The sequence below is a fragment of the Pygocentrus nattereri genome, chromosome 12 (genome assembly GCF_015220715.1).
Source record: "Pygocentrus nattereri isolate fPygNat1 chromosome 12, fPygNat1.pri, whole genome shotgun sequence".
Classification (NCBI taxonomy): Eukaryota; Metazoa; Chordata; class Actinopteri; order Characiformes; family Serrasalmidae; genus Pygocentrus; species Pygocentrus nattereri.
In genome coordinates this window covers 32,900,530-32,924,244 of record NC_051222.1, presented here as the reverse complement: position 1 = coordinate 32,924,244, position 23,715 = coordinate 32,900,530, and the positions used below count along the sequence as shown (strand labels likewise).

At 37.7% G+C, this 23,715-nt stretch overlaps 1 protein-coding gene across 1 annotated transcript; it reads right to left on the bottom strand.

The window, feature by feature from the left end:
- Positions 1 to 402: 402 nt before the first annotated feature.
- On the bottom strand, positions 403 to 22,553 carry LOC108442217 (adhesion G protein-coupled receptor E3-like). Its single transcript, XM_037543867.1, has 17 exons — positions 22,392 to 22,553; positions 16,474 to 16,616; positions 16,105 to 16,383; positions 13,139 to 13,231; positions 12,915 to 13,059; positions 10,963 to 10,994; positions 10,781 to 10,858; positions 10,004 to 10,187; positions 9,765 to 9,884; positions 8,866 to 9,035; positions 7,835 to 7,993; positions 5,843 to 6,061; positions 4,947 to 5,179; positions 4,289 to 4,355; positions 3,527 to 3,618; positions 2,394 to 2,556; positions 403 to 1,126 (listed from the first exon to the last, which is right to left on the bottom strand). Exons 1-17 carry the CDS (start codon positions 22,432 to 22,434, stop codon positions 1,037 to 1,039), a joined length of 2,310 nt encoding a protein of 769 aa, XP_037399764.1. The 5' UTR covers positions 22,435 to 22,553; the 3' UTR covers positions 403 to 1,036.
- Between the last annotated feature and the right edge of the window lie 1,162 nt (positions 22,554 to 23,715).

The following is a 23,715-nucleotide window of genomic DNA, read 5'->3' as shown; positions in this document are numbered from 1 at the left end:
TAATTATGTTTACATAATATTTCTAAAATGTCTTTTCTTAGGTTGTATTCTTACATATTGTGTCATTTAAGCTGTGTCTTTTAAGCTGTTTCTAAAGGGCTTCATTAACAGTGCTCTTTAAAAAGTGATGCATAATTATAACTTTTTCCTTCTTCCTGTTTTTCTTACTCGTAGGCCTTGTATTGTGTGTGTTTTTGTTGACTTTTCTTTTGATTTTAATGAGTTTTATGTGAAATAAGACTGATCTTTTTATGTCATTCTTTGGATGGAAAGTAAAAAATCATGTTCCTCAAAGAAAGACAGAAAGGTATTTGGAAATTGCACTCTCTATGTTTCAGATTGAAGGAACCTGGAGAAATTTCTATGTGCAAAGGAAGCAAAATAACCACAATGGCCTCAGAATTACTTTGGCAAACCTTAATCAAGCACTACATTACATCCACCAATGCTACTTAAACTTTCTAGTTTCTCGTCATCTTTGTTTTAAATTATTAACATGTTTATTCTTTTACATAAATGGCTGCAACTGTAACAACTGCAATTTCCCTCTGTGATCAATAAAGCATTCTGATTCTGATAATGCTAGTTAAAACACAGAATAATATGCTGGTCTATTATTTTCAATACAATACAGGTAAAAAAATCATTTATAATAATCATTTTCTAGTTCAATTCAACACATTCTCACAACTTTTTTCTGAACATTGATAACAAAACTGTGCCTTACAGGATATGTATAAAATTAGGATTCATACAGGGAAAGTCAACCATTAGTCACTAACAGAAAAACGATGCCAAAATCAATACGATAAAAACTAAATGTGTAAATTATATAAAAATAAAATATGTTGTATTTTCTGTTGTAACACCACATAAAAAACAGCATAACATTCCCACAGAAAATGCACCTTTTCATATTTGTATAAGAGTGAGACTGTTTTGAGAAAATACATTGGAGAACTTAAACCTTTATCCTAATGGACTCTGCAGTAATATTGTCATAGTCAGTGTGTCGACTGCCACGTAGATCAGGACTTCATCCTTGTGTGGTGCTGGTTTCAGTGATAATGGTTGGAGAGAAATTAACCTGAAAACCACCCAGCAGCTTTCTGTACTTTTGCTTTACCTGGAAATAGACATTAAACAGTGTCAGACAGTGTGTAGAGTCAGAACAAAGTGAGATCAAATAAGCATTGTTCTTTCTGCCATCATTTGTTGAAAGGACAAATTGGCTCTTCTTCACATTTGGGTTGTGACTCCTGAGCTAAACTGGCTTTTAATGCAAAGGCTGCCGGTCGGATTTCTCGCTCATCCAGTCGTGGTTTTGTTATGTGCCGCCACAGACTGTCCGGGCACTGTACTTCCGCACTCCCACGTTCCGCCTTTATTTCTGCGTTTATAAATGAAATATTTAGAAAATCGATTTTTGGCATTTTTGAATCGATTCAGAATCGTTCACGTCTGCATGGCGATGCATCTAAAAATGAATTTTTTTCTGCACCCTTAGTGTCCATGTTAAAGTACAAGAGATCCTGGACTATAAAAATATATAAAAATGTACTCTACAAAAATATATCAATGAATAAATCAATTTTAAAAAGTGCTATAAACAGTAACAGGGAAGCTGTGATATAAAAACTCCCAAATACTTTGTAACGATTTTGGGTAAAATCGGTGTAAGTACTACCACAGTCTAACTAAATGAAATGCCTAATAGGCTTTATCTACTCAGCAGATAAAAGCCAAAGTACAAAGTTTCATATTTCAAAATGTTATTTGGAGTAACAAAGTGGTAAGATAAAAGAAACTTACACTAAGTTTCATTATAATAGTGCATGTTTAACTAGGAAATTATTGGGGACACCTCGAAGTATAAGGTACATAACTCTATTGTCAGAAGAAAAACTTCTCTAAAATGGTAACTTACTTTTAGCTAAAACGTAGTGCAGTACTTTTCAAAAGTAACTAAAAAGTCACTACTTTTTCTGTAAAAGTAGCTAAATTGTAGCTAGCTACAACATTTGGGGGAGTAGCTTCAAAGGAGCTAATTACTAATTTTTCAGTAGCTATTCCAACCCTGAGTAAACTGCAGTCAGATGCATGAACATGTCTGAAGGTCAAGGTAGTTTACTGGTAGGACATGTAAAGCAGTAAGAGAGTCTCTCATATAGGAAGCTGGAACCAACTGCTTTTCCGTTAAACACTCAGTATGTTAGACCTCACTGGCGTCATTACAAAGACACAACTGTGCAGAACCCATGAGGCCAATGTGTGCTTTGGACAGAAATGATCAGATTATGTAATGCATTTGGATAAGACGTCTAAGACGTCATCATAAACATCATACAGCTTTCTCTGGTGTCAGTGTGGAAGGCTGGACAGAGAAGACTGACCTCATTACTGAGGACACAGTGGACGATGAAGATGAAGGTGCCCTGCTGAGAGATGAGGATCACAAAAATAATCTCCAGAGCCTTACTGTCGGCGGTGAAGAAACCCAGAACCCAGGGGCAACCGAGGATGATAAACTGGGCCATGGTTTTAAAGAAAACAGTCCTACAGAGAGAAAGAGAGAGAGAGGGGGGGGGGTAAGTAAATGACCTTTAAGCCATTCTGCTGATGTTTGTTTCTTTTTGGATTAGAAATTTAGGGTCCTCAGTTCAAACATTTCAGTACAGATTTGCATTATGACACATTTATAATGATATTAAGAACCAGTCACTGGTAATTAACCAGCTATTCATTAATAACAGGGATTAAGTAATTTAGAGACCCTTATTAGTCTCACAATCTGTGAAGTGAAACACCACACACACACTAGGGCGCACTTGCCTGAAGTGGTGGGCAGCCCTATCCACAGCACCCGGGGAGCAGTTGGGGGTTAGGTGTCTTGCTCAAGGACACCTCAGTCATGAACTGTTGGCTCTGAGGACTGAACCAGCGACCTTCCAGTCACAGGGCCGGTTCCCTAACCTCCAGCCCACGACCGCCCATAATGTTGCATTTTTATGATGAGATCTCAAGAAAATAATTTCTCTATTGCTAGGAAACAATGTTTTCCATGTTGTGATCATGGCATGAATAACTTGGGATCTCAAGAAAATAAATAATAAACTTTGTATCATGGGAAAATAAAATAAAGAAAATATGCCAATTTATGGCCTCTTAGGACTTTCTTTAAGGTTAGAATTGCTTGCAATTTTATTACTTTTTACAGTATTATTTGACTTTTTACAGGTCAAATTTCAAATAACAAAACATTGTTTTTAATGGGGAAAATGTATTTTAGATCAAGTATCAAAGTCATAAAGTACATTTCATAAAGTACAGCTCACTCAATACTATAAACAGTAGAATTTAAGTTTAATCTCAATATTTCAATATCTCAATCCCAGTATCTGCCTATAACATCAGAATCAGTCTTGAGAATAAACACTACCATGTAGGATGTTTATAACATAAAACTAAATGCTTATGTTGTTACAGACCCAAGAAAAGGCTGGTTAAGTTGTAGGGTGAATGTTACCTGGTTTGTTTTATTTGTGAAACTTGACTGTTCAGGTGAGCCAGAGAATATCCCAGGCTGAAAGCAATCAAACTGAAGAGAATTGTATTGGACTGTAAATGTAAAGAGAATTAAGTTAGGATCAAGTTGAAACTTCTGGGGTTCAGGAACGCATTCATGTGTCATAAGTTTCTCTATCTTTGTGATACTACAGTGCAGAATATGGTTAATTTTCTGAATCTGTAGAGTGACCCTTTCTATTGCATCTTAACGTGACATCATACATGACTCACATCTGGAGTTATGAGCCTGTGAAGAGGGGCTGAGATACATGACATCTGCCTGTCACTGCATGTAACTAGTGGATTCATGCAGATACATTTTGTGTGAAACTGACCAATGGACACTCAGGGAATCACTAAAGACTGATCCATCACATCAGAAACCTTTCCTTCTTCAGTAAGTAAACAACATAGAACACAACATGGTGTTCAAAGAGTTTACAGTTGCTGAACTAGTTGCAGCAGTTTTGGAATATAGCAGGGAAGATAGCAGAAAACTTTGATATGAAACATACGAGTATCATGTTAAATGCAAGTGCATTTAAAAGCAAATTTAAAAGCAGAAATTAAGAAAATATCCATAGACCTCAGATGTTTAAGTGTTTCAAAAGTAATTTGAACATCTGAAGAGCATCTTTTGGTGAGTATAAAAAAAAGTAGTCTTGAACATATGTGCTCTGGTTTAACTGTGACTGTGATAGGCAGGTTTATCAGCACTTACTGCAAGAATAAAGGAAACAGGACCCAGAAAACTCCACTTTAAGTCTTTGTCCTGCTTAAGCCAGCATCTAAAGAGAGGAATGGGGGGTGATAAATTCATGTAGAATTGTAATGGGAAGATTTGTACTTTAGCAAATAAATTTGAATGCTTTATTCTTAAAGTTGAATGCTTCTACATTTTCTCAATTACATTTTCAAAAGGAAAACCGTTACTTGTCATATTCTTATTTAGACTTGCATTAGAAACTGAAGAAAAAAAAACTGCCCACAGCTGTGACAATTTGTCCTTGTGCAAGAGCCAGTACCATCAATTTGTCACCACTCCACCACATCACACACCACAAAAAAGAACTTTGAATTCATCTGTTAACATATTGCCTTCTAACTTTTATGTATCTGAATATATTTAAATTCAGATACTTTTTGATTTTCACTCACATGCATTCTTGGCTCCACCCTTCCACTTTTAACTGAGCAACTTTGATGAATTACCAAGAATTTCAAGTATAATTCAAGTATAATTCAAGTTCTCTGCACTTTTTATAGCACTGCTGACTATTGAAGTTCAACCAAATTACACCTCACAACACCTAATGAAAGTAGTCTGAATACACAAAATGCACTACTACTATTATATAACTCCTATTCTCCACACTCACTGTTCACTGCCATATCCTTCAGGTACCACTGCAGCAGACACACCCACCACAAACAGTGCGATCATGTACCCAACCACAGTTAAAAGCTTCCAGTTAAGAAAATTCCTCTGCTTTGATTTGGGACGTGACAGGTTCTTTACAGCGATGAAGAGCATCAGTGCCTCAATGAACATCCACACAAAAGCAGAGAGGAAGAGGAAGTGCAGAACGCCTGCCATCACCGCACACGCCAACTGTAGAAAGAGAGAGTTTAACACAGAAATGCTGTTAGAACTGCAGCTTTACACTATTACTATTACAACATATTACTGTATCCTTAAATTTGGTGGTCCCCTATAGATGCTTTGTTGATATTTTTGTCTTTTTTTATTGCTTTAATCTAACCGAATCCTAATCCTAACACTCGCTGTAACACGATCCTGAATGTCAACCCTAAATACAAACCCATCTCTCACTCTAACCCAGTGGTGAAGGCAGAAATACGTTTTGGGTAGGCCTGTGAAAAAGTGTAATATATATATATATATATATATATATATATATATATATATATATATATATACCTAATATTACCTACTAATAAGTTACCTAATAAAGTGGCTGGTGAGTGTGTGTGTGTGTGTGTGTGTGTGTGTATACTCATTCTACATCTCAGTTCCCTAAAACCCTAACCTTAAACCACACCCTAACATTCTGATTCTATCCCAAAACCCAAACTTATTCTTAATGGTCACTGCATAAACCCTGTCCCAAACTCAAACAAAACTATCAAAACAAAACAGCACAAAACCTGATATTTAGAACAGTCATGTATAAACAGATTTCAGTACCAGGCGTGATTGTCTGTAAATAATAAGGTTTTCCTCTTGATGCTGTATGTAGGTAATAACACTCACCTTGTGAGGCTGTAAAGATTTGCTCTTCAGTAATATTTGTGTGAGCAGGAAGAGGAAGTGGGCCAACAACAGGCTTATACACAGTTGGATCCGGGCCGTGTTGATCACTCTCGGGTTCTTTCGACAGAGGGCAAAGGTCAATAGAGTCAACACCAAGAACACCAGCCCCAGTGTCTCAGCCACCATGCTGAACACGTCCAAACGATGGTCATTCTGTAACTAATATTTTAATTACAGTTAAATTAAGCAAAAAAAACATATTAAAAAAAGATAAGTTATCTCAAACTTATACAACAACAGACATTCGGGTGTCACTAGAGGTTTGTGTTGGGGGGCTAAACTTATACTAGGGGGTCTTGGGGCCTTAGCATCTTTAATCAGCTAAGTGACAGAAATTCATCATGGTATACTAACAAATATTATATTTCCTCAGTTAGGATGAATTATATTCAGTAATTTTAACAAAAGCTTAAACAACCCCCCCCCGCCTACCTGCTTCTTAATCACTGACTTCCATCAGCTCATATAGCTTCCTTGTCAAAATATGTTTTTATTAACATATTTTTTGTTTTAGCTGGTACAAAAACATCCTCTGACTGGCCTTCAGTGGAACTGTCACTTCTTAATTTTGCTTCATGATCAGCACTATATGTCTATTTCACTGACATTAACATACTGTAAACAACTACATCTGCCAAATACTGGTGTCATTATTTCCAAATACTGAGGAGAACTCGGAAAATAAAAACATTAATAACTGTTAATAACACTATTTCCTCCACTTGCTCACACTCTTACTATGAACTGAAGTTAAACTAGTTTGCCTGTTAGCATGTTAGCTAATGTTAATATTTACCTACATGCTTTTCTTGATTTTTTACCTCATGAAAACCCAAAGTTTGTTAACTAACAAGCAACTGAGTAAAAAGTTAATAACCAGCTATACTGACCATAATTTGCCACAAATCCATATTGTAGGGGGTATCTTTACTCTGTAACTACGGACTGTTTCACTCTGTGTATAATGTATTTTGAATGAACTTTAATCTCTGATGTTCATTTTAGTGAGCTATTAACAAAACTAAGTAATTGCTGATTACTTTGCAGTGCGAGTAAAATCAGAGACCCTTCCCCAGGGTATGTTATGATTGGCTTAAATCTTAAATGGTCTCTTTTCACAGTACATTGGTAAATCTCTGGTAGCACAATGTATTGTGAATGAGAATGAACTATAGATAATTTGAACTAGAAATATACATTTATGTCAGAAGGGGAGGTAAATAACCCATGAAACCCTTCTAAAATGGGCCTAGTGACACCCATGACAGACAAGCATGACTACATATTATACAGTAACATAGCCTTCTGTACTTGGGTCCTACCACACTTGTAAAGTAAAACACAAGCATATTGCAGTTCTATGACACTTTCAAATTAGCATTAAAATCCATGCCTAGTCTACTACACTTAGACCCAATCCCATTTCACCCCTTGCCCCTACCACTTAGCTGTTAGCCCTCTGTTTTGTGAGTTTACATTTAGGGTTAGGGTGCCCAATTTTTGTTGACATAGAGGGGTAGAGTGAAGTGTTCGGGCTACATGGCCCTCCAAATGGAGGTTTTTCAGAGTCACTCTAAACAGAGTGTTATGAGAAAAAAAGAAAAACTGCATGATGGCTGCGTGAGCGACCAAAGAAACCCACAAATGTGAGAATTTTCTCAGTTAAAAATTACAATAACCACTGTATTATCTTAATTTAACCTCTTTTCAATGTATTATGGCCCTTTTCTTCATAACAAGCATTAAAAATCACTAATAGCATGCTAAGGTCTCAGTATTTAGCTAGCTAACCTTAAATAGTCTAAAACTGCTTTATAATCATCTTTTTTCCTGCTTTCTGTGTGGTGAAATGACCCCGTACAGTAGTTTATTGTAAACCTGAGTCGTTTTGGTAAGAGACATGGCCTGTGAGGTGAAAACACCTCTGTTTACCTCAGATGGTTTGGTCTGCATGATGAGAGCGAAGGTTGACAGGTGATCACAGGAGCAGACAGAATGAGTGCTGTTGGTCTCTATTAGTGTACAGCCGTCTGTGACCCAGTCAGTTTCTTTCCAGTAGACACAGGAGGGGGTACCACTGAGATTAAACTCCTAAACAAGGGACAATAATAAAAATAAAATAAAAAATCAAGCAAGCAGGAGAAAACAAATGATTTCAGTCCTTAAACTAGTTTTGAGCCTTCTGCTTACAATTTATTTGGATTTGTTTTGTTTTGTTAATATACATGGTGGAAATAAGTGAACACACACATCTTCTACAGAGAACATTCTAAAATATGACATTTTTTCTGCAATTTTTATTCATTTGCTGAGTTTAATTTTTTAAACTCTTTTTAAGCTCCTGTAAAAGCTTTTATAATAAAGAAATAAAATAAAAATTTCCATTCATTTCATGCAGTTACTGAATAATTTACGATTTGGTCATGTAAATTCAGAGAGAATAAGAGGTTAAGATGCTGGGATATATCTATCTATTGATATCTATCTATCTATCTATCTATCTATCTATCTATCTATCTATCTATCTATCTATCTCTCTCTCTCTCTATATATATATATATATATATATATATAAATGTGGCATTCATTTTACATGTCATATCTTAATTATTTATTAATATCATTTTTTTAACATACTAATTTCAGCAGATAAACCGTGTTTTCATTGTAGACAAAATAAAAAATGACCAGGGATATTCAAACTTTTGCATAGCACAGTTATATACATTAGACATTTGCATGATGATGGAATGGAGGATGGCCTAGTCTTCTTTTATAAACCAGGTGTTTATTCAGTCTACAGTTTGTTCACCCTGTTAATTTAGTTGCATGAAGTGAAAAGTGAAAACCGTTTTGTATGTTTTCACTCTTTCAGTAGATGGTGATAAATGCCAAATTTCAGTACTTTTGTGTGATCACTATGGGTTGCCGTCAGTTCATCTAAACAGAAGTGAGTAACTCACTGCAGTGTGCTTCAGGGTGAAGTTGACTGGTTTGGTGAGGCTTGTGTTTCTGGTTCTGGGGAGTGTGGCTGAAACCACAGTGGATAGAAGTTTAATTGTGCTGATAGTTGTACTGAACAGGCTGGAATTCGACATGTTGGTGTAGCTCATGAACGCTACAGCTGCGTGCCCTGAAACACAGATTAAACACCACACAATAATTGTACCACATTGTTTGTCCTTTCATTGCTGTTATATTGTTTTGTTAAAACTGGAGCTACAATATATGGAAAGAATGGGGCACCTAACCACCATCCAAGACCTATTAGTCCACCACAACAGTTGTGAGATATAATGTACTGTTTTTGTAATGAATTCATGTAAAGACTTTAATACTATGGAATTTACGAAAAGAAGAACGGTTGCAAATTACAACAAAGGAGCTGCTGAGTCCAGACTTTGAAATCATTGCCTGTACTTGGGATTAGTTGAATTGAGAGAATCAGAAAATGCAAACAACTTCTAAGACAGAACAAGAGAAAAGAAAATTGAAACAAGTCTCTTCAAGAGATTTCAATAGATTAAGACAAAGTATGGACAGACTAAACACTGCATACTTGTACCTTATGTTGAATTTAACTAGGAATTAAATAACTGAAGGAGAGCACAATATTGCATACATATAAATGCTCAGGCTGCCCCATATTCTGTTATTTAATTAATAAAAAAAATTAGATTCTTGTATTCTAGACTTTTGAGATTTTCACACAACAAAACAAAGACACAACAATATATGAAGAGATTTGAATAAAACAAATAACACAAGCAATACTACAGTAATCAAGCATTAAGAGTAATAATAATAATAATAATAACAATAACAAACCGGTTGGTACCAATATCACTAATAGTGACCATACCTTGATTCATCTCGCTTTTAGAAATTCCAATGAGATCAATATCCATTTTATTTTCTGATGTGTCAAGCTGAGGGATTTCCATCATGGAACAACTTGGTCCAACTTCAGTAACTCGAGCCTCTAATGGAGAAACATAATGTAGATAAATGGGATTATATCCAAATATGTAGAGTTTTCTATTGACCAGTACAAAATTGCAAGTAAAGCTTTGACAATTTATTGCATGCCTATGTGGTTACCTAAAGTTTCAAGGGAGATGCTAACAGAAGAAATGGTCTCTACTTTCTTCACCAAAGTAGACATCAGTTTGTCTGTGGCTCTCAGTACATTATTGAAAGAGGATATTAGTTCATCTTGGTTTGTTTTTCCAACAAGCAAACTGTTTTGTTGAGTAGTAAGGAACTTCAATTTGTCCTCCACAACCTGTTCAACAATCAGACAGAAGCAGAAGTTCATATATTAAAAAAATCTATATGAGATTTCTGCAGTTATCAGACTATTCAAATGGTCATGTAAGCAGCATACTCTGCTTTCTTATATTGGAATAAAGTCAAGAAATCTGATTAAAAAATCCAATAAAAAGAGTTGGATTTTAGCTCAGTAATCACATTTACAGTGCATGTAAACTCTTATTTCTCAATCTGCACATGTGCAAAAACAGGTGGTGGTACTGGAAATAAGCAAGCAGCACTGGCAGATGGCAGCAGAACACTCTAGGAGCAACACAGAAAACAACTACATAAAGTTTTCCCCTTATATGATTACGCATGTAAACACACTGATTGGATTACTGACAAAATCTGATTTTATGCAGTTATCGACATATTAATTGCACGTAAACACACTCACTGTTATGCTATTTTAACTCATAAATTTTAACTTCATGCTTTAACTCTATGCTTCTAAACACAATTAAGTCATACACATGTGTAAAACAGTATTTAGAGACAGCAGTAAGAAGCAGCTGAGTAATAGTTTGCTGCTAATCTACCAATCAGGTCCAACAAACTACTTACTTCCTTTGATAACACTTCAGTAGTGATGTTGTCAATCTTACTCAGGAGTGTTTTTGTACACTCCTGGCTGGCATTAGCCTAAAAAAAGTAATATAAACACTTTAAACTTTTCACAGTTAGCAATGGCAATTAAGAGATTTTAAGGAAGTCAATGTGCTTCTCAGTAACATGTATGTCCTGACCTTGCAAGCTTCAGAAACCTTGATATTCAGATCTGAAATAAACAGAGTTTGTTAAGAGACAAGTAACTGCCAAAACTATGAAAACCATACCTTTACTGAACTGCAGAAATCTTCAGATGATTTCTGAGTAAGATGTGTAATGACCTGACACTGCAGGTTTTACTGTAATTCAGGAAATGCAGTTCAAGTATTCATGACAATAAAGCATTTCAAACAACCTCTGAAAATTGAGTGTACAGTCATTACAAACATGCCCTTAATTTATGAAGCACTCTAGGACCACTGGATGGGCTGGCTCTTCATAAAATAAATAACTGGCTACCTGATATATGATGTACTTTTTGGCAAGGCTTATTAATGGGTACTTATGGAGTAATTTAAGTTAAGTGATACTTTTGTTTTTAATCCCACTACCGGGGAAATTCCACCTCCGCATTTAACCCATTTGTGAAGTGAAACACCACATACACACTAGTGAATACACGCACACTAGGGGGCAGTGAGCACACTTGCCCAGAGCGGTGTCGTGCTCAAGGACACCTCAGTCATGTACTGTCGGTGCTGGGGATTGAACCGGCAACCTTCCGGTCACAGGGCCAGTTCCCTAACCTCCAGCCCATGACTGCCCCCACAACTTACTCCATAAGTTTTCTGGCCAAGTCTGACCTTTTACATTTATTTTTGAATTTAAAAAAACTACTAGGTACCAAGTTGAAATGGTGTTGGAAGTGGTGGAAGAACCAAAGAGAGTTGGGGAGCGTGAGGATGAAGTGACATGTCGAGTACCAACAGATCAGCTGGTGTGCTGGCAATGCAGGAAAACCTGGGGCACCACACCGGACAATGCAGTGAGCCTAAGCTGACAGGGAAACGGAAGCCAACTGGAAAGATTGCTTAAGTCGTGAACAGTGCAAAGAATACGACACAAACAGCAAATGACTCACTATGCTTATTGACATGGGCATGTACTTATCCCTGCTGCTGTCATGTGTGCTCACACACACTGAGAAAGGCATGTCATATAGCTGGGAGGCAGGGCTGAGGCAGATCTTTGGGGCTCCAGTGCAAACAATATCAGTCCCCAAGCAGCTTCAGAGTCCCCTGGCACAAAATCAATTCCTCAGTTGGCCCAGCAGGGCTGTAACACCCCAACAGCTGCAGCAGAGACCTCTGAATAGTCCAGACTCTTTGGAAAAACCCTGTTTCCTGGTGGCGCCAAGGTGGCAACAAAGCCTCAGCAGCTTTGGAATCCGACTGAACAAGCTGGTCAGGTGAGCAGGGTCAGTGGACAGTGCAGAACTGAACTCTGTGGTCAAGGTGGCTGAGACAAGGACATCACACAAACTGCTCTCCATTATGGAGGATGATGGCCACCCACTGCACACCATGATATCATAGACAGGTGGAGCATGTTTAGTGGTAGGTTGCTGTCACAGAGCTGCTCAACCGACAGATTCAGGAGATCCTTTGCCCCCAGAGCCAGACTCTTCAACTCTTCCCAGGGGGACCAGCAGAGAAGGGGGGAGAGAGAGGAGGACTGGGTGTGAGTGACTGTCTGTGTCTGTCTGTCTATCTGCCCTGTGATGGACTGGCGACCTGTCCAGGGTGTATCCTGCCTTTGCCCGATGACTGCTGGGATAGGCTCCAGCACCCCCCGCGACCCTGACGGAGAAGCGGCTTAGAAAATGGATGGATGGATGGATGGATGGATGGACAGCGCTATAGGAATTATGTATGTAATGTAACCAACCCCACCCCCATTTTTAATGAGAATTTGTTTTGCAGAAAAACAGGTTTGATGTTGAGTGGCTGGACATGAGCTATAAGGGTTCATGCATCTGCCTATTGAAAATCAGAACCATAAGATACCAGCTGTGCCAGGGTTCGCAGGTTACACAGGTCACCAAAAGTATATTTACTATGTTGAACTGAATTCAGTGAAAAAGGCTTACCGCTGGTAGTGGTGTAACTGCTTCCTTGGTTTACCAAGAAGGCCCAGCGCCCAGGGACATTCACATTGCTTGTGCTGCTGAGCTTTGAAACATTACTGTTGGTTGACGTGATCTCAAAGCTGTGTTTGAAGGTAACATATCCAGCCTGGGCAGAAAGCACTTTTAGAACAGAGAATACAGATAAAAGGATTTATGTCAAGGAGGTTATGCTTAGAGCACTTTACCTGCACTTCGTGGGTTGTTGGATCAATGGGACCGTAATTTATCAACATAAAGGAAAGAGTCCCTCTGGAAATCAAAACCACTTGAAATGATGCCTTTTAAAAGGAAAAAAAATCAATATATCCATTAAAAATACAGTCTCTTCTGACAGCAAAGTAAAAAAGAAATAAAAAGCCAAGCCAGCAAAGGCTGAGTATGAAGGGATATCATTAACCCAATGGGCCTGCTGGCAACTTTATTACACATTTTACAACAAAAGAATAGCTTAACCAATTTGCAGTGAAGTCCTTGCAGTTACTGTATAATAATGTGTTTTATATAATTAGCTTGGAATGGTAAGAGGTTAAAATAAAAGGGAATTTTTGGGTTTTTTGTGTTGTTTTTAGACTTTGTCAGAGAACTGGGACCAGGGGCTAAGAAACACCAAGCTCAAGAACAAAACAACAAAGTTAGGTGGTCTGCCAACAAAGATGCCATGTTCGAAGTTTTTAACACCTAGATGTAAGTATCAAGAAAAGGTTGACAGTTTGATCATCTTTTCATTTAAAACCTAAATGACTTCAGTGTATAGCAAAAACAAAACATTTCACCTTGACTTTCCACTACTTCCAAAGAAGACTGTACTTGTTACAAATATGTTGAAGTTATTTACTTGATTTACTCCTTTTTGCATGATGTTTTAGATTTTACGATATATAAACTGATCAGGCATAACGTTCTGACCACCTCCTAGTTTCTACACTCATTGTCCATCTTATCAGCTCCACTTACTGTATAGCTGCACTTTGTAGTTCTACAGTTACAGACTGTAGTCCATCTGTTTCTCTGATACTCTGTTACCCTGTTCTTCAGTGGTCAGGACCCCCATGGACCCTCACAGAGCAGGTGGATCATTCTCAGCACTGCAGTAACACTGACGTGGTGGTGGTGTGTTAGTGTGTGTTGTGCTGGTACAAGTGGATCAGACACAGCAGTGCTGCTGGAGTTTTTAAACACTGTGTCCACTCACTGTCCACTCTATTAGACACTCCTACCTTGTCAGTCCACCTTGTAGATGTAAAGTCAGAGACAGTAGCTCATCTGCTGCTGCAGTTTGTATTGGTCATCCTCTAGTCCTTCATCAGTGGTCACATTGTCTGATCCACTTGTAACAGTGAAACACACACTGATACACCACCACCACCACGTCAGTGTTACTGCAGTGCTGAGAATGATCCACCACCCAAATAGTACCTGCTCTTTGAGGGTCCATAGGGTCCTGACCACTGAAGAACAGGGTAAAAGGGGGTAACAGAGAAACAGATGGACTACAGTCTGTAACTGTAGAACTACAAGAAGGTAAATGAAAGAATGCAGAGAAGAAGTTTTTCACCATGGTGATAAATTAAATGACTCGTCAATAATATTGTAAGTATAAGAGAATATTAGATACAGTATTAAGTCAGACATGTGGCTACAGTATTGAACATTAGTTGAAATTAGAATAAAGTAGCTAAAACATACTACTATGAAGTTATTTTTAACGGCACTATTAACTTCTTTAATTAGTATCAGCATGTTTTACATTTTCCCAGAAAAGTTCACGTTCTGCCCTAGATGTGAGTTCAGGTGTAGGAAAGGCAGCTAGCTAAGTTAGCTAATGTTATTTAGTTCTGTGTTAACTGATTTAACAGTGGATGGTTATCCTCACTGACCAAATTAAAACATAACAGGTATTATGGTGAAAATGCTGGCATGAAAAAAAAATGTATAAAAGTAATAAATCTTTTTATTTTTACTTATTCTCTTCAGTTCTCTGCATAGATTTTTATTTATTTATTATTATTATTATTTTTTGGTGTTACAATGTTATCTATGTGCTATTCCACAGGGATGAACACCTTTAACATTTGTGTCTTTCTTTACTACCGTGGTGTCCTGTGTTCAAATGTAATGGAACAGTATGGTGACTTTAAGCTTGGACACTCAGTAAGCAGCCTTTTGTAATGAGGGGGAGTGATGAGGAGGTGGACACAAATGCTGAGAGAAGCTAGATTTATTTGGGGCAAATCCAGGGTCATGGTCATAACAGTCCAGGTTCAACGAGCCAACACAGAGAAATGGAGGGACAGACATAACGAAATAAACACAGACTGAAACACACAATGGAGGCTGGAATAACAAAACAGTAGCATACAAAACACTTCCAACAGGGCAAACAATACAAACAATACAAAGACCAGCAAACATAGGACTTAAATACCAACAGGGATAATGACAGAAAACAGGATACAGGTGGAAAACACAGGTGGAAACAATCAGGCGCGGAGTCAGAAAACAAGGGGGCTGGGCTGGGAAAGAATCAAAACAAAGAAAGCACCTGGACTAGACTGAAAGGTAAACAGACGCACATGGAAGACTGGGAGGGACCAATCGTGACACCTTTTAACATTTTGGTCTGTTATCAGAACAAAAAACTGCTACAATTAATCACTGACACTTTATCAACAGTGTTTTTATTGCTACTGCTAAATTTTGTGGGTTACCAATAATGGGTGCGATTATCAACCAGATTATATTCTCGTTGCACTTTGTTGGATTGAAGAAAAGATACGTGGATATTTTTACAGATAAATCAGTAAACTTATGGAAAGTTCTGTGTATAAAGTGGAGGAATTGTCCTGTATGCACAAAAATAGCACATAGCGTACATAAAGTAATTTAACCTATTTTTTTGTTAAATGAGTGAAAGAAAATTTCTTTTTTTTTACCAGTACATTTCCTGTTATTTTATTTATTAATATTTTATTTATTTATGTATTTTTGCTCTGTGTTGCATTTATTAATGGGATGCAAAGAAACACTCTGAACCAGCCACATTTTAAAAGAAAACGGTCTTGGAAAGGTCTGTTGAAAAGAAATTCCTCTTGATTTGACTTTTTGTTTCCTAACTCAATGAATTTAATCATTTTTAGGTATGACATTTTACCTTGCCTTGTTGGTTGTAGTATGGCACGCCATCCCATGTTGCAACAAACACCCAAGAGGCAGTGAAGTTAACTTTTGGAAAGTACTGGTTTATGTCTTGTGTGGCCCGTAAGAGTACACTGCCCTCAGAGTACTGATTGTGTGAGATGACACCTTCTTTTCTGTTATCCAAGTCAGTCCAGAGTGGAGCAATAATAGTAGTAGTACCATCAGCCACAAATGGCTTAGGCACATAGGCAGTAAGCTCCAGTTTAAATGTTAGATCTCCATTGTTGTTGACCTGCAAGTGAAAACAACAGCAAACATTTTCACTGAGAAATTATGAAAAACGTCTGATCAACATTTACAGCCAAGCTGTGATGGAACTTACATATATCTGAGAGTATGTGTGTCCAAAGAAAGAGAATGGACTCTTTAACTCAATAGCAGGTGAGCTGACATCATCAGCTACAGGATTTACTTTGTCTCCTTTCTCCGTGCCGTGTGGATAAAATAGGTCTGACAGTGAAGAAACTGTGAGAGAATAAAAGATATTTTCTGCATTATTGCATGTTTTTAGCAGTAAATGGATCAGATTTGAAAGTATTCATTCAGTTCTTGATAGGAAAAAAGCAAACCATAAGCCTGAGGTTTAATGCTTGACCCTGACTGCTTTATTTAAGAAATATCCAGGTGCTTGTCTCTCTAAAATAAACATATAGATCCAATTTAATATTAGTAAATACACTCCATAGTACATCTTTAGTTAAGGTACATAATTCTACTTTATTCCATTGTAAGTTGCATTGATTCCACACAACCTGTCTTGACTTTTTAATTTCAAAACAAGATGTTATGAAATAGGAAAATATGCAGCTTTCCTTTGGTAAAAAATATATATATTAAAGGTAAAATTTTTATTTATTTATTTATTTTGGCCTAATCACTGAATGACTATTTAAGCTTTATTAGTCGTAATACATAGTTCATAAATCAAGTAGGCTGTCATGTATAGAGAGAGGACATGTATAAAACAAAGGGGAAAAAATGGGGGTGGGGTGGGGGAGAAAAACCAAACCATACAAAAGACCAACAATGGTGTGAATGACATCAAAACAGTTGTAGTGAAATGTGAGCAGTTTGAATTGCATTCATTGTACTTTAGCCTATTTTACTCCTGTACCAACTACACAACTTGTTTTGATCTGACATCTGGCTAAGAAAGGTCAGAGCTCTTTCAGTCAGAAACAGTCAACCACAAACCAGAGTTTACAAATAGCTGGCTTGTTTATTAACTGGTGTAAATAAACAAGATAAACGAAACATGTAACAATTGGTAAAATCTACAGGTTGGCAAGTGTAGATCTAATATAGGACAACAAGCACACAAAGTGATTTAGGGCGTAATAATAAATGGGTCTCTTGTAAGAACTGAAAACAGCTGGTAAACTTCAGAGGAAGGCTAGCAGAAGTGGACCAGGCATCCAACCTGAGGATACCATGGATTTTCAAGCTTCACCCTGCTGGTGAGTGATAGGTTAGCGTTGTTCTGCATATACAGAATGCATGTCTGAATGTTGGTCTCAGCAGGCGGCCTCTCATTGTGCAAAACTGAGGTTTAAGACCTGGACCGGAGCTTCACCACAGTCAAGTCATGGCTCCTCAGCTGGAGGCTGTAGACTATGTTGGCTGGTTCAGAAGGGATGACAGTTTCACTTGCACAGTGTCACTCAGTCAACCTACTCCAAAGCTCTATTACACTTTCCCCAACTTTTATGGCTAGAATTAGGATGTTGAAACTTTTCATTGGCCACAGGGTAATGTTGCAAGGTGGTTCACTCCAGGGGTGAGTGTTTTGGTAAGGACGTCCGTTCTCCTTGTCTTTCTGCCAGGTTTAGTGGTTTCCCCACTGGTTGGATGGAAACTGGTTCCAACGATATTCAGTATGATTTGTCTTGATGCCTGAGCTGCATTATACCAGACCATAGTGGTTGGGAGCATTCTAATCAAGATCATGAGAATTGCTGGGAGCTGTGGGTGGACCCCTTGGCTTGGTGCCAATTGGTCTTTCCAGTTCCACTCGGGAAGGGACCGAGTATCAAGACAGAAGACACTGGGGGTCTCCGTCCATTTGCTCAAGGCCTGCCAATGTTTATCACACCCGCTTAGAAATGAGTCACTAAGTTGTTTGTTGGATAAGGTACAGAGACAAGCTGAGATACCTTGAAAATGGCTTGTGGTGGGGCAGAGGTTTTGGACAAACAGCAATTTGAGGTTTGAGTCCTCCATCTCTGATTCATTTTTGGAACCAAAGTAAGCTTGCCAAAGGCAGCTGTAGTACGGTTGGGCCGATTCTCCCCTTGTTTAATTATTAGAGCTGAAATTAAACCTGTCTGCTGTGAGTGCTTGGATAATTCTTCCATCAGGGTCATTGGAAGTTCCTCCAATCGGGTTGTCATCTACCATAGCATTTGCAAATTTACTACAGTACTAGTTAATGTCTTTTAGGTAACCATGGACATCATTAGAACCATCTGGTGTTGTTTCAGAATGAGTTATATTGCACACGAGTCCCCTGGGGGACGAGTTAGGAGGTATCCAGCTGACTGGGTGAGGGTGGCTCAGTGACACCTCTTTGAGCGTCCCTAGGACCTCATTCTGTGAGTTAGCCATGATCTATCTCATGACAGCTCTATAATTCTTCTTGAACATCAGTGAAATTTTCCCCATAATTAATCTTTTGTCATTAAGCCTCTCAAGTCTTAATTTGATCTCTATCAACTCACTTTTGGTCCTCAATTACTGTTGTTGGGACACTATTAAATCAGCTCTGAATTCTTCTTGAGCACCTTTATGTTGTACCCTCTGCTGTACTAGGCTTGCCTGAACTTGGCTAAGAAGTGGCTTCATCAACCTTATGCTCTAGTTCTCCACCTCTAGCATTAGAGTTGTCTAGTTCTTTCTCATATACAGAGAGGACGTATCCTAATATCCCAGATTTATATGCTAATACCACTTTCTCTTCCTCAAGTTTTTTGGCTGGCTATATTTTCTGACATCAGTAACTCTAGGTTGGAGAAGTGTTATGGATAGAATTTGCATAATTCATAATTGTCATATCTGCCCATGATGTTTCCAAACCATCCAGTGAATCTTCTCCACTGGTTATGACTGACTGTAATAGACAAACAGTAACAAAAAATATCTAATATAATATTATATATTATACATATGACAATAAAAATGAACAAAATGAAAGTAATTAGCTGAGTTGATTTTCTAAACTGCTTAGCCTTTCAGGTCGCAAGCCTAGTGTGGGGTATTTTTTTGCTGGAGCTAAACTACACTAAAGTGAAAATACAACTACAACAAATAAATAAATTAATAAATCTATGAGTGGAATAAAGCAAGGGAACAGAGGAAAGGCTTTAACTCAATATGCATGTCAGTGTTATACAGTGTTAGATAACTTGTAATGGTCTCGACGATCTGTCCTACTCTAATTTGGTTAAATAAATGAGTTACAATGAACCAAAAATGTATTGATTGCAAGTAAAGGTTGATATAACTTGTATTAATATTTTAATAGTGTTTGTAATACAGTGAGTCTCTAGAAAGAATGTATTATTATTTTCTTTCTAAGCTTAATTTAACCAAAAACCACCACAAACCAACTTTGTAATTCACTAGTCGACCACAAAGTGCACTAAAGTCAATTTGATTGCAGTTCACTAAGTCAAATGACAGGGGGAGCCCAAGATTAATTTTACCTGCAATACACTAAGTCAAATGATGGGGGTACCAGAGATGCTTTTACTTACAATGTACTGAGAGGCTCATTCAGTGTCTGACTTTGTCAAAGTCAGTTTAACAAAGGCCTCCATACAGAAGCTACTTCAGCTGAATCTGTTCATAAACACTGAGAGACAAAGTTTCAAGCCTTTAGGCAGCAGGGCAGCCTCACAATAAGAACAGTAAAAGTTGTGGATCACTTTCCACTTTCAACAAACGTACGACTGTGACACACTCATGAATTTAATACTGGAATTTAGCAGTATCTAATTTATGACAAAATCTTTGTGAACCTTGTTTATCCGGTTTCAATCCCACTCATTCCATGCTAATAGCAGCTTCACTCACAAAGCATGCAGCATTCCGAAATACTTTTAACAGCGAGAATATCCTGAAACGTTACGGAAATATTCGGGACCAATTCTGCTCAGTGCCGGAGGTTTTGTTTTTGAGGAATGCAGATGTGTTCCAGTAACAAGTTTTACCAATTTCTAATGCTAATGGAATTTTTTGACTTCCAGGGAATGATGACTGTTTTCTTGGTGTTCCATAGATTGATCTAACATTACATTAGTCAAATTAATTATTGATGTGCCGCCAAGCAGAAAAGGTTAGGGACATTCAGTCTACACCTTGTTGTACCATTGAGAGTCAATTTGCATTGTTTATACCTTCATTAATGTACAAAGAATGAATTTACTTTGAATGAATGAAAGGTGTGAAATAAATGTAGTAAAATTTAACATTTTAATGTTAAGTCTTAATTTCTCCAATTGATGTAAATCTACATAAATGTTTATATACACTTTTTCCAATAGGTGTCATCAGTCAAACATGTTACATCTGTCAAATTTGTCAAGTTGACATGACATCTAATGAGTGTGTGTTTTTCCCAGACATGAGCTGAAAGGTGGACTCGTCTGACCACAGGACACAATTCCACTGTCTTTTGGAGCATTTCAGATAAGCTGAGGCCCAGAGAACTCAGTAGTGTTTAAAATTAATGCATGGCTTTCTCTTTGTGCCAAGTAACGATGGTTTTTCAAAATACTGCCGAGCCCATATGGCTGTTTGTCAAACAGTAGCATGACGGTTTCTCTCACTTGAGAGTTCAAAGGTCATGCACATTCAGCAGTGGCTTCCAGCCTTGCCCAACACAGACTGAGATTTCTCTGGATTCCCTGAATCTTTTCACAATATTACGTATGAGAGATGGCGAAAGACTTAAGTTCTTGGAATGAGGATTCACCTGCTTATTAGAGAATCTTTCAAAACAGTATGGCCCAGCAAGGTAGCCTGAACATTGCTTGTTATACTATAACATATAATGTAATATAATATTTAACAATTACCATTATGTGGTTGACATACCAATAAAACACTGAACTACACTCTTTACCCCAGAATGTGTTATGACAACCTAATGTTAACAAAACCCTGTGCTTTACACAGATGCTAAGTTAACTTTGATGTTAAAACTACATCAAATATTGGGATAAGTCCTTTATAAGTCTTTATGTAGGTTTATTTCAGTTGTCATAAAGGCTTATGTAGATGGAAACTTTAGCAAAAGTTCTGCCAGAACAATAGAGTCAACCAAGGCTGCAACACCCTTCAGTATGAAACATGCAACTGCTCAATAAAGGAACATTTGCCCGATGAAGATGCCATATCAGAGTTCATCAGACAGCTTGAATGTACAAAGAAGAAGAAAAAAACAACAGCACAGCAAACTTAAAATCTAAGTCTTACATTAATCATCATAGGGTAATGCATAGTAGTACACAGACCTAAACAAGATGACATACTGAGATAAAATCAGACAGCTGCAATGTGCAAAGATGAGGAACCTTAGCCAAATCGTCATAGAGAAAAGCACACTACAAAGTTGGGAAAGAAAAATGTTTCATTTCTGTCTTACCTGTGATGGCTCAATGAATTAACCTAATGTTATTATGTTTCCTTTGAACTTTCCATGAGGTCCAGTGTAGTAAAAGATAATTGTAAGTACCAACTTGATATGATATTTTTACAATAAGGTTTTGACTCTTTTGAAACAAACACACTCCACTTTTAAATGTCCCCAGTAATGTTTTTGGACTGTAACTGGATCTTGAAGCTCCAAGAAACTGACAAACTAACAAACTGAAAGACATGACGGCACTTATGGACAACAAATAATTTTTTGTCTTATAACAATGACTGTTTTATTTTTTCAGAAATGAAATGAAGGTTAAAGTTCTTTGATTTGACGGCTCTATAAAAAGTACCATAACAAGCAAAGTAACACGAACAAATCTAACTTGCTATTTGCCACCTTGGGCTAGAACTACAGCCGCAAGCTCCTTATAAAAGTCATCATTTCGATTTTCAACACAGCATTCTCATAAAAAGGGTTACAGAAACTTTGATACAAACAATGAAAGGGCACTTTTATCAATAAGAAAGAGAGAAAATACAGTCAGTTGATGAAAGAAGTAAAGAGTAAATTAAGAAGCATTAAAAAGAAAGTCTCACCAGCTGTAAAAGAGAAGAGGAAGATCACTGGGATGTTTCTCATTCTGACTAATCAAACTGCATTAATAATCGATGCTATTCCTGAAACACGTCTGTGTATGACTGACTGACCATCAATGAACTGAAGACGATTGTTTGATCTCTGTTTAAACTGTCTAGACCTCTTCCTTGATGTGACATGGTGAAGTGGAAGTGTCACAGAGATGTCGCAACAATGAGGTTTTTTTATATGTACTTCTTCTGCTCATATGCGATACAGTAAAATCTAAATATATTATGTTTTATGTTGTAATTACACAAAATTCATCTTTATAATAGCATATATTTGGGCAGTTTATGTCAGGATGTCCCCCTTTGCCTTATTTCCTCTAGAAAGTCTCCCCTTTCCCTGCCTCATGCCTTTTGACTTTTGTCTCATATGAGATCATGTATCAGATTGTGCCTCATGTGTTACCTTTATTATTTCTACATTCTCACAGAAAAGTAGCAGGCTTATATACACTCTATGGACAAAAGTATTGGGACACCTACACATGACTCCTATAGTAGCTTTTATGACATTCTTTTCTAAATCCATAGGCACTGATATGGAGTTCGTCCCTCTTTGCAGCTATAACAGCTTCCACTCTTCTGGGAAGCTTTCTACAAGATGTTGGAGAGTGTCTGTGGGAATTCATCCAGGAGAGCATTTGTGATGTCAGACATGATGTTGGACGAGAAGGCCTGGCTCACAATCTCTGTTCTAGTTCATCCCATAGGTGTTTGATGGGGTTGAGGTCAGGGCTGTGAGGGCCAGTGAAGTTTTTCCACACCAAACTCACCCAGCCATGACTTTATGGACCTTGCTTTGTGCAATGGGGCTCAGTCATGCTGGAACAGAAAAGGGCCTTCTCCAAACTGTTCCCACAAAGTTAGAAGCATACAGTTGTCCAAAATGTCTTGGTGCTGGAGCATTAAGATTTTCCTTCACTGGAACTAAGGGTTCTAGGCCAACCTCTGGAAAACAACCCCATAGCATCAGCCCTCCTCCACCAAACTGTCCAGTTCACACAGTGCAGTCGGGCAAAATTCTCCTGGCTTTCGTCAAACCCGACTCATCCATCAGACTGACAGACAGAGAAGCATGATTCATCACTCCACAGAGTACAGTTCTACTGCTCCTGGCCAGTGGCAGCATGCTGAACACCTTAGCCACCTGAGAGTATTCTACTGTATTTGTAATCTTTTCATATGTAGTGAGGAGAGGAGAAAAGAAGCAGGGGCTTACTAACCAGCACAAAAAGGCTGTATTATTACTAAAGGGAGCAGCTGAAAGAAGAAGAAG